Raw genomic sequence first — 11,803 nt, 5'->3', positions numbered from 1 at the left:
ATTGAATATGGCCTCCCTAGACACCGGAGAGGGTTCGATAGTGTTATAAAGTTGAATATGGCCTCCCTATACACCAGAGAGGGTTCGATAGTGTTATAAAGTTGAATAGGGCCTCCCCGGGACCATTATGGTTTCGAAAATTATAAAGCTAGGGCCCCGACGGCGTATTAAAAGCTAAATACGTGATTTTGTAGCAACCGATTGATAAAAACTTCCGCACGGATTAATCAGAAACGGAACGAATCTTCTCGGAATTTTCTTCAGACGATTTCTCAGCGCCACATTAAATTTCATTTCCTTAATTGTAACGCGATACACCAACGATTACTAATATTTAGACAGGAGTGTCATTAATTACGTCGTTGGCCTGCCTCTTGTTTTTATTTCGTCTGAGCCACGGTCCACTGTGTTACAAACACCAGGCTATAGGATAACTCGCCTGACTCTCTTACGACACGAGTAATTGAATGGATGATGGGTGTTATCGATCGTGCTCTCGTCGAAAGTGGGTTTGATGGGTGACGAAGTGGTTTTTTTTTATTATTATTCTATAAATATATCGATTTTTATAGTTATTTTAACATACCGATAACCTTCGGATAAGGTTTCTAAATGGATAACAGTCTCGAGGACTTCTCGTTGTTCTCGGCTCCCGTGCCGGGCTGTATTTACAGATAAGCTAGGGCCTCGCTCTACCCTAAGAAAAATTAATAATACGGGCCTCTTGTAGGGGCTATGCGTAAATCGCGTTCTGCTCCTACGTCTTATCCGGGGGGCAAAGGAGTGAGTTTTCCTGGGCCCCGAGAATAGATGCCCCTTTATTTCTTTTAATGTAATAATTTATTGCAGGGCCCCAATATGTATTTTTCTCCCCGTTTCCCCCTAGATGCGGTTGCAAAATGGATTTCGAGAAACCTAAAAAATTTGCAATGTAACGATTTGTAGAATTTTAAATTATTAAAATAATTGTTCGGGAATTACAACCGAAACCTCCAATGACGGCCACCTCTACACGGCGGACATTCTTCTGGGACTTTTGTATACTGGTTATTAATTAAACAATTGCCAATGATACCGGCGCCAATTGTTCTATGGTAAAATGCTATTTGGCATGAAATGCACTAAATTTTTAGGGAATTTGACTGCAACTGTAGGAATGTACTTCATTTTAAATGCGTGATATTAATAATAATTAATTTTAATTAATGATACTTAGTGATAACTTATATCAATTAATTTAATTCTCATTACATAACAAGGTGTGTTATAAATTACATAAGCCATTATTAACATATGACAAATGGGAAATTTACGATCCAGATTATATAAATTCGCGCCCTACACAAAACCTCCAAAAAAGGACAGTAATTTCATTTGTTATGCATTATTTATACGACTGGGGCCATTACCCGTCCCGTACTAAGAGGGCCCTTTATATCGTAGTGGATTGGCAGGCCCACAACGAAGGGTTATATAACGGCCGGTGAAAAATTCCTACAGTGGCTTTACCCAGAGCGGTAGGCTTTATCGGCCTGTTAGATTCGTGCCCAAGTATGCCTAGGCCCGTACAATTGGTATTTCATTCTTCCTTTACATATTTATACAGCAGTGGTCGAGCGGATAAAACCGAACACCGACAGTCGGTGGCGAGTTCGAATCTCTCCAACGTGGAGAGTTTTCGTCACCAGTTTCTCGTAGAAGGCCCTCCCCCTTGGCAGATCGCCCACGTGTCGTGTTGCCTTATCCCACCAACCCAATCTATAAGAGTGCACGTTAACTTGTCGTAAAACTCAGAATAAATGAGTGGAAAATAAGAAAACCGTTGGTAATGTTCCTCCGAAAAGAAACTTCCCTTTCATCGATGTTCCAAAGAAAACATCGTGACGTTCAAGAGCATTGCCAAGCTCCAAATTAGCGCAGCAAACGCATTTACAGCTCCCGAATTTGCTATTTTTACTTCCCCTTTTTTCACTTTATCTCCTTCGATTGATAGAACCTTCGTAAGTTTATTTAAATATATTTTATCATTCGTACGATAATCTGGGGCAAGTGGCGACAGTTTCCTCTCCGTAGAAGAGGGAGCCATTTAAACCCTTTGTAAATCGAACAATAGAGACGTGTCTCTCGCTAGTTTATTTCTATCCGCCCGATTCTTATCAGACAATTAACCGAGCGGGTTACATTCTCGCTGATTCTAACTTCATTTATGGGATTGTGGGAGGAAGAATACACACGTACAGGAAAAGGCCCTTCGTGAAGCCCTTAAATTGTCAACGATCGAGCAATTATTAATACGGCCTGCAGTGTAGACTATAATGTATTGAGGGCCTCGTCCGCGTAGAGAATAATGGGGAAGATGCCCGTATCCCGAGGCGCAAATGTGGGAGGAAAACAGGTAAGGGGGTGCGAATGACTTATCACGTGCGTTCGACGTCCCATACTACCGGAACAAGTGGGGGTGCCGCCTTCTTAGTTTACCTCAGATACAGAGATAAATTTAAGGGTTTCCAATTTCCGGGCCCTCACAAATACGAAGAGCAAAGGGAAATTTTTGAAGGAACATCAGTAAACCCGCTTTACATCGTCTACAAACCTGTTTTTCAGCCCGCGATTAAAATTTTTAAAAAAATCGACTCAAGGACAGTTGTTGACTTGTGATGAAGTAACATATTGTGATAATTATTCATTTTAAGCCGGCTGTATATAACGAATGGGCAAAAAAAAATGACTTCATTATCATCTATTTGCGGGACGGAATGACCCGTAAATTACGGTATCAATGGACAATTAGAGTCGTATTGAAAGATGTCTGCGGGCTTCTGTTTCGAAACAATGTTTCTTTAAGGATTTTTTAAATATTTTTTTATATTTGATATTTATTTTAAGATCTTCCAATGATGACATAATAAGTTACGTTTCATCACGGCAAAGAAGCGTCCTTATCTGGTCGACGATTGATCCTTTTTTATATAAACAAACCCCCACTTTTCTAGGAAGCGATAAGAGGCTTATCTGATGAATTTCTCTAAAAAGTTTCGATTAAACAATACATTTATTCTTATGAAATCAAAAATTTCGGCTCGCCTTTTATGCCACACTCGATAATCGAGTTGGAAACTTTTAACTTTTCTGTGTCAAGGTCTACTCAAAGTCTACCCAATTATGTATTATTTGTTCTTGTTTCATTCCTCTCTTTTTCTTTTACTTAAATTGGATTTTCGGTTGCTGAAATTCCAACTGAAAATACGTTCTTTGAATGAATAATTTGCTAATTAAAGCAAATTCATCAGTGTGTTTGCAGCCCATTGAACTAGTGGTTACATTAGGTGACGGGTTCTCACCTGACCTACGGGTCGATCACGTGGGGTTTTCCGAGTTTTCTTTTAGTTTCTAACACCTACGTATGACCAGTTTGGTATAAAAGTTCCGGGAGGCACCCCGTTAGTCGCATTGCCCACGTGTGCGTGGCCTTAGTGGATTAATGTGCTAAAGGGGGTACCTCCCGGAAGGATTTTAATGGGAAACTAGCCCCATTTAGGTATTCGATACAATATCCTCCTCTCGGGTTTCGGATGATTTACCCCAGCCAAAGGATGCTGCTGGCATCCTCACACGAGGGAATGGTTTAGATCGGGCCTGGCATCTAAGGAGCGTGGAAATATTTATTTTATGACATTTCGTGATGCCTTGACCAGATCCCGAAGATGTGGAGCCCGAGCCAAATGCTCTCTAATTAAATTAAAATGCTAATTAATTACTTTTTAAAATGTTTTATTAATTTCATTAAAATCTGACTAACTGTAAAGCCTCCAAGGACGGATTTGCGCACCAGCAAAACAATCTTCTACTTCGCGTTATGAACCACAGCTTAGGACCTCTCATTTTTACGCGTATTATTATTTGCTGGAGGGAGATGTTATAGCTAAGGGTAACGAGTCTAAGCGCAACCTGACGAGGGTGTTGGTTATTTGTGGATTGTTAAGATCCGTATCAAGAAAATGGAATAATTCATTGATAAACCTCTAAGATGGATCCTGTAAAATGGATTTTGTTTTACTCCCGAAACGAAAGGATCATTACGAAGTCATGAATTATAAGTTTGCACAATTTCTAATCGAATTACCCAAAGATGGGTGGATGCACGTATTCGGCACTATTAAAGAATGGATATCCTTTATCCTTTCATTCGATTGTTGAGCAACTTCCATACATCAATCCATCTATTCGGTTTTTTAAAATTTAAAATTGCAGATAATTTTCTTGGAAAGATTATAAATAAATATGCCAAACGTAGGGCCATATTTGGAAATTTGCATAATGGGCCGTATTGTTAGTAGCGCCGTTCCTGGAATTTCTATAAGTATATTGAATTGCAACCTTTGTCTTATTTACTGAAATCTTTCCTCTGTTCCAATGCAATAACATGAAACTGTTCGGCTGTTAACTAGGTTTAGGAGCACATGCAAAGTATGCCATTGATTTGATTACTTGGCCGAACTCATCCGTGGTGTGACGAAATACCTCCCCCAGTTTCTTGCCAGTTAACAAAGACCAACTTCGAATTTTCTCGAATATCTTTCATTCAGGAAATTTAAGGTTCGGCCGTGTGTCACTATCGTTGTCACATCCTCCGACGAAAAACTGTTTTCGACGGAAACGATCCCTCTCTACCAGGAAGTTTCCCGCTCGTTTTGATGTTCCTTTATCTATAAATATTACTTGAAATTAATATTAGATAAATGAAATAATAAAGTTGGAGGATCGTCACACAACAATTAACCATATTTATTGTTCCATAGTCGAGTGAAAACTTCATTTGTAACGAATGAATCAACGAGCTAGAATATACCGCATGAAGTGGCTGTGGCTACGGTTACAGCGCTCGTGGTGGCAACGACAGGTACTATCGACCGCCATTTTAATTTAAGTCAAAACGTCGAAATCTGTGCCAGGTAATAAGGAGTTAATATTTGTGGGAAATGAACGAATGTTGCATTTGCCCATCAAAAATAGACAAAGAAAGCGTGCCAGTAAATGAAAAAGACTGATACGTAGAGACCGCACCAGTAGGATGGGTACAAATTGTGAACTATATTCGTCATTCTGGATGATAAAAGTATATTAACACGAACTAACCTTTTGTTCGTTATGTTGTAGAGGACAACCTTAGACACCGAAGCCGTGAGCCCGAAGAGGGATTGGAAAATTACCAATACGAAATGCATTGTTAAATAGGCAAAATAAAGTGAATTTTTTAAAACTCTTCTTTTCTTTTGCACAACGAATTAGAATATTCTAACAATCTAACTCGTTGTCTTTACATAACGCAAATGGCACCCCTCTTGACTAAAAAGAAAATGGTGGAGACGTGTATTTAATTTTCTTCCAACATGGCGTCGCTACGCCCACTCTACGTAGTATATTCTAGCTAGTTGGAACGAATCGATTGGTTTATTTGTCTAGGCAACGCAACAGTTAGGCGATTTGCTAAGGACTTTTTATGGAAAACTGGTCCTATTCAGGTATTACTGATGTGAAGAAAACTCGGAAAACTCCACGTGCCAGCTCGTTGGAGAAGCCCGAACCCACGACCAGCGTTCGGTGGTTTTATCCATTGAGTCACCGGTTGGCTCTGAATGAATCGAATTCGTGTCTGGTTTACATGTGAATCCAAGTTCCATAACTATCCTAGTGCTGAAATCTGGGTATTGCACAATTGAAGACACGAGTGGATTCGGGTGTCGTGTTACTTTATTATATTTAATCGCTGGAGTTCGGTTTACGCGATTTACGCTTTCGAAGGAGACAGTTCTATCTTATATGGTGTAGTGTTTACAAACAGCAAATCAGAAATGTCTTAAAATTGTAGTTGATGTTATACATAATTACGTGGAAGGTAGCCGATGACACACATTCTTCGGTATTAAAAAGTATTACAAATATAGGTTTGAGGTAGCCATCCTGATTTTTGTCTTCCACGCTTCCAAATTTCGACTCACAAGTAATACAGCGTCGGTAAACTGTCTTTTGACAACGCGGCTTTATTTATTAACGAACAATGTGCAATGTGTGTGAAATAGGGCATTTTTGAAGTGGAGAGAGGCTCGATCCACTAACCTTTACCGAGACACCGAATTCATTTAAAAAAGCCAGCAGGGTTGCTTAACTTTCCCGGCAACATTTGGCGGCACCATCTGTTATGATAATTATAAATATAAAGTTTTTTCATAAAATATTATAAAATGGCAAAATAATATTTTCATGGTTTACGATTCGAGTCGTCTATAGTACATACCACATACTATACCACCCGTGGAAACGAACTTCTGGGCCGTGGTTCTTCCGTCTGTTAATTGCTTCAGGTTCGAATCCTGTACATTTTCGTGGATGGACCGAATCGGATATTTCGGGCCTCGTTACTCATCAGCTGTGTAAGTTTAGTTTGAGGGAATGAAATAATTTAACTCGTGGAAGGCCTGCCAAGAGGATGCCTCACGGAGAACTTTTTAGATTTCTGTGGGAAACTGGCTCTCATTTAGGTGTTGTACACGTGAAGTGACTTTGTTTCAATTACGGATAACGTGTCCTACGTTTTGGAATTGTGTTATGTTTTCATTAATAGCTAACTGGCCGCCTTTTGATGCCCTCCTCGAGTTTCCTCGGTTCCGAAAGGCTTCCGAAGTTTTGATCAGGCCTGTCTATGTAAATGACATGCCTGGTGTATTCCCTCGGTGTTAATTGCATCAATGAATGATTCCAATAATAAATTAACTAAATATTCGACACACCATCTGATCACACAACAGTTTCGACTGCGAATTTCTTTAGAAATTAGAGGTTATGCTTTGCACTCTCGAAGAAACAGATGAGTAGAAAGATGAAATAAACAAGTCTCATTGTTAGTGTGTGAATTTTTATTGGAATCATAAGATTATGATGTAAACAAATGGTTCAATCATTTTTCTGTTTACATTTTGTATTCTCTTCTATCCGGAATAGAGATTAAATTTTTATTTTTGGATGAAGAGAATGACAAAAGACATTTAGAGTGGTTTGGACGTATAAAACGGATGGACGCGAGGGATGTGCCAATAAAACACTACGAGAACAGACAATAGACCAAGCGAACGCGATAGGAAACGTACACAAAGATGAAAGACTCCGACTGACCCGAATTAACTAGTAATTGATTTGGTTTGACTAATGGGATAATACAACGCAACACTAGGGCGATCTGCCAGGCGAGATGTCTCACCGATTTAGGCGTCAGACACGCAAACTTTATGCCATAAGATTATTGGTCAGGCAGGAACCAGAGATCCACCACCGTTTGGTAGTTTTATCCACGCGGTCACTAGTGGGCTTATTAGAATGGAATGATAGTAGGGTAACTGAAGTGGAAGGCCAAATTCGGGAATTCTGCCGAATCTGACATCGAAGCCCACTCTGGTCACAGACCTTGAGAGCTTGTTAGTGGCGCCACTAAATGAGACGACGACGAAGATAAAGCGGGATAAGGAAATCTGCACACAGTGTTTTTCAATTGTTAATTACTATTAATTATTGAATTGTTTTATCCCCTGAAAAATTTCCCTGCTGATAAGAACCAGAGCCCCACAGCGATAGTTTGCAGTCTTAACCGCTCGGCCTTTCGGGCATGATCTTAGTAATGAACAGAGATGAAGGCCCCTAAGGAGAGGCCCGAGGACGAATGAGTATGCCTACGAGTTAACGAGACCCAGGTTACTATAGGTTTTTCTTACGAGTCGTTCGTAATCAAGACTTCTCAGAGGCTGAAGTCCAGACAAATTCTTCTTGAACCCTGAGTGATAAGGCCATCGTAACAAAAGATATTTGTGAACAACAATAGTTAATTTTATACATTTTAGCTATACGCTAATTTTATCGTAATTTAAACATAATAACAACCGTAATGACCGGATGTCTAAATTCACTCGTCACTCTTGTCCCGGTTGGAGTCAGAATCGTCTTGCAAGTTTTCAAGTATGAATGCATCGAGCCTCGTCCCTCTTGCCGTCATTGTGACACACAAGCCCGAAGAGGCCTGTTAATGTACCTCAAAATGTAACATTTTCATCGACGGTATTGTTCCGGGATTCATTTTTATAATTTAAAAAAATCCAGAAACTCGTTGCTGGATATTATTATATTTTATTATTAAAAACCTCTTCACCCCTTTATATAATTCGCTCTCTCGGCCAGCGTGGGCTCTCGATATTGAGAAGATTCGAAAGAGGATGCAAAGATACACGAATAGAACAGGGATCGAAAGTCCTTGGCGTTACAGCGGGGTCAAAATCGTAACGAAGAAATGCCAATTGAATAGATAAAAGCTTGTGACGTACAAAACAGAAAAACGACTTAATCTTTGTTAAACAAAACGATAATCTCTGGCAAAGTAATACGAGCATTATTGATATTTACTTACGATGATAAAATGTTTCTAGAAGATGGACTTAAAACAATGTTCAACGTTAAAATCTGCTGGAAATATTTAAATGTTTCATATTTAATTTTTTTTTAAAATCGATTTTTCTTTTATTTAAACCGGTATTACGGCTTTGAATGAATTATTACGCAGGAACAAAGAGCTAAACTTTGCAGGCCCCGTCTTTAACGGGGGCCTGCAAAGTTTGGCGCCCCTGGCATCTCTAACTACTGCATGACGTGTTACGTTAGCTTTCGTTCGTCTCGCGTTACAAAGAGGTTACTTCGATACAAGATGGGCCGTGGGAAAGATTCCGCAACATCTTAGTGATACAAAGCGAAAATCTCGTTTTAAACTACGGATTAATCAAATCATTTCATTATCCAGAAAATCCGACATTGTAAAGAACGCGGGTTCTGCGTACATTCTGAAAACTCCGAATACCGCCGACCCTCGATATAACGCGCTAGCGATTCCAGTCTGACACATTCGCGACGTGTTCACCACAGATTTCAGCAACGTTGTATGTGTGGCAAAGCGTTGGTACAGTACCAACCCTTCGAGCAGGCTCTCCATTGTTTTCGAGATCCGTTATATCGAGGTCGGTAAAACCGAAGGCCTACGGTATATAATTTTGCATCGACTGTTAGAGAAGTTCATTAATAATCACGTTGTGAAAATTTACCACAATGAAATTTAATTTTAATTCAACATTTCTTTAATTTAAAAAGAAAGACGGTGATCACATTTATATAGCTCTATGACGACGAATTTTATAAAACAATAGAAGTGTGTGTGTGTATATATATATATATATTGTTATTTACATAATTTTGGTTTCGAAGAAAGTAAACAAGGTGCGATCGTCGAGGGGCACCCGCGTTACAAATTCGGAAACTAAAACTAAATATATACAGGTTGGAAATTCATCCAATTAACTGTACACGGTTTAAAAGCGTGATAACATCCAAATTAACAGGGAGTAGAGGGCGAAATAAAATTTGTTCAACGTGTAGACATTTTAAAACGTATTATATATATATTTATACCGAGTAAGAGGTGGCGTGGCGTGCTCCGTTTAAGACACTCTTTCCTCGCGCAGTGGTTTGCCGTCGTCGAAAGCGAAAACCTGAGTGACCCGACCTATGCCCTTGGTGTGACCTTCGCGAAATAACAGCCTGGAACCGGGATGAACGCATTCCGGTTGTTTCATGAATTTAAACATCACGGATGCCGTTTCGTTGGTTGCTATTCCTTGCTTGCCCATGATGGCTATGATGGTGGCGGTCTGGCGCACGTTTCCTATGTGCACGGTGGCTTGAAAGCCCGAATATATCATGGTGGAGTGAAAGAGCACATGGATTCGCGCCTGGAAATACACGCAGATGGGTGGAAGCGAATCTTTGGTGGTCAGAACCATGCCTCGACAGAGCGTTATGGTTTCGGGATTACTCAGGGCCAGGGTGGCGCTCTCGCAGGCCCTGACCACCCGGCAGGGCACCTTGTGTCGGTGGAGGGAACTGACCCTGACGGGATAGAAGCTTCCGTCGTCGGTGGGGCCCACCAGGTACTGGTCTCCTTCGCGAATCATTCCTTTGGTCAGTAATCCTCCCACTACTATTCCCACTTCCGGCACCCTGAAGGTCTCGTCGATCTACAAATGAAAAAGAAAGTATGAGTACGTGCCACAGTAGTGTAGTGTGTGTTACATCCTACAGAGAGTCGAAAAATTATCGTTTTTATTATTAACTATGAAATCAATCTTTTAAAAGTAATAAATAGGAATATTTGCAGGTCATATTTACAAATTTCTGATGATTACAATACTTAATAAACATACAATATGTTTATTAAGTATATAATAACTCTAACAGAGAATTTAAAATTAAATCTGAAAAATGCGAGATAAATATATCAATTTACTAATTACTAAACTATAGTAGTATAAGCATATAATGTAACTACATCTACAACTATACCAACTTTACTAAAATACTATATCTGTGAACAAAAATAGAAAAGTGTAAGTTAACACTGTCAAAGTTTACTTATTTGAAAATATTTACTACAGTTATTCTGTAATATAAAAGAAAATCTGAGATTTCCTGTTTATCTGAAATATTTATTAAATTTAATTGTTTATAAACAAAAAGATGATAAATACAAATGTGATTCATTTCACATATTTTTAACTCTCAATTCCAGCAAATATACCACAAAAAATTATTATATTACTATAAAATAATTGATACGAGGTGGGGCATAAACAGTCTAAGGTTTTTGAAAAAGGTCTTTGCACTAACATATTTTGTGATAGAATTTATTGCCACAAAATGACACCCAACGGAACAAAGTTTAAGATAGTGCCTCAATTATGTCTTAATGCTCGCGAACGGACTGCCCCAATTTTCCAAACGATGCCGTTCTGTTAAGTTAGGAAGGAAACCTGTCGCCTGGCAGAGGATGTTCTGTGGAATGTCCTAATTGCGTGCGAAACCTTCCTAACTCTCCCCGACGGCGTTTCTCGAAGGGCCGTGTCGCGCGTAAAAATGTCACCAAAACTCTCGTGGCTACGTGGCGAGAGTTGGCTTTTACGAATGTTTCTACTTTAGCGGAACGCTTCCGTACAGACTGACAAACTCCGAGAAGCGTGCTACTAGAATATATAACACCGCTAGCCTTGTGGTAAGACTTGTAACAAAATAAAAACGGTCGAGCATTTATGCCCCAGCTTGCATATACAGTAGAATCCACTTATTGTAATTATTCTGGGGTTTTGCCTATACTGACAATAATACCTGACCAGTAAATAAGTCCAGTAAATAAGACTGACTGATGGAAAATGTAGTTTTATTGACTCAGATGTTAAAAGAGCAAGTTAAAATAATTTAAAAAGTGTATAACTTGAAGATTCATTAATTAATGTTATTATAGCTATAATTACTGTTAACTTAATTATTTTGCAACATGATAATTCTGATAGAATTAAATGGCAATAAAATAATTTTTTTCTACTTAAAATATTTTCACGTCTAAAAGATATTTAGAATGACTTTGATCCATTTTTTTCATACTTGTTTTTGATATATTACAATATTGAAATGAGATCGACTATAACTGTAGTCAGACGAACTAAGTAAGTTCATTCAAATGTAATATTTATATCAAATTAACAACATATTAAATGTTTTATGATGTTTGCAGACATTTAAAACTAGAAAATGTTTAAGTGCTATTAAGTCCATTCTGAAGTTTCATTAAATTAGCTTTGGTTAAGAGCAATACATAAAATTTCATCTGTATAAAAAACATAATTTATACTATGTTTTATTCTAACATTAAAAAACAATCGAC

General features: G+C 38.7%; 1 protein-coding gene across 2 annotated transcripts in view; it reads right to left on the bottom strand.

Annotated features, from left to right (window-relative positions):
• Positions 1–9,144: 9,144 nt before the first annotated feature.
• The window catches only part of LOC136980676 (GTP-binding protein 2), a 39,636-nt gene continuing 36,977 nt past the window's right edge, over positions 9,145–11,803 (bottom strand). For both annotated transcript variants that reach the window (XM_067276838.1, XM_067276839.1), the window contains exon 7: positions 9,145–10,103. In XM_067276838.1, the coding sequence (XP_067132939.1) occupies positions 9,528–10,103 (576 nt within the window). In that variant the 3' untranslated portion in view covers positions 9,145–9,527. The remainder of the gene's footprint in view (positions 10,104–11,803) is intronic.

The sequence above is a fragment of the Centruroides vittatus genome, unplaced genomic scaffold (assembly GCF_030686945.1).
Source record: "Centruroides vittatus isolate TY-2023 unplaced genomic scaffold, ASM3068694v2 contig_717, whole genome shotgun sequence".
In the NCBI taxonomy this organism is placed as follows: Eukaryota; Metazoa; Arthropoda; class Arachnida; order Scorpiones; family Buthidae; genus Centruroides; species Centruroides vittatus.
The sequence above is the reverse complement of the archived record's forward strand: the minus strand, read 5'-3'. Positions and strand labels throughout refer to the sequence as shown.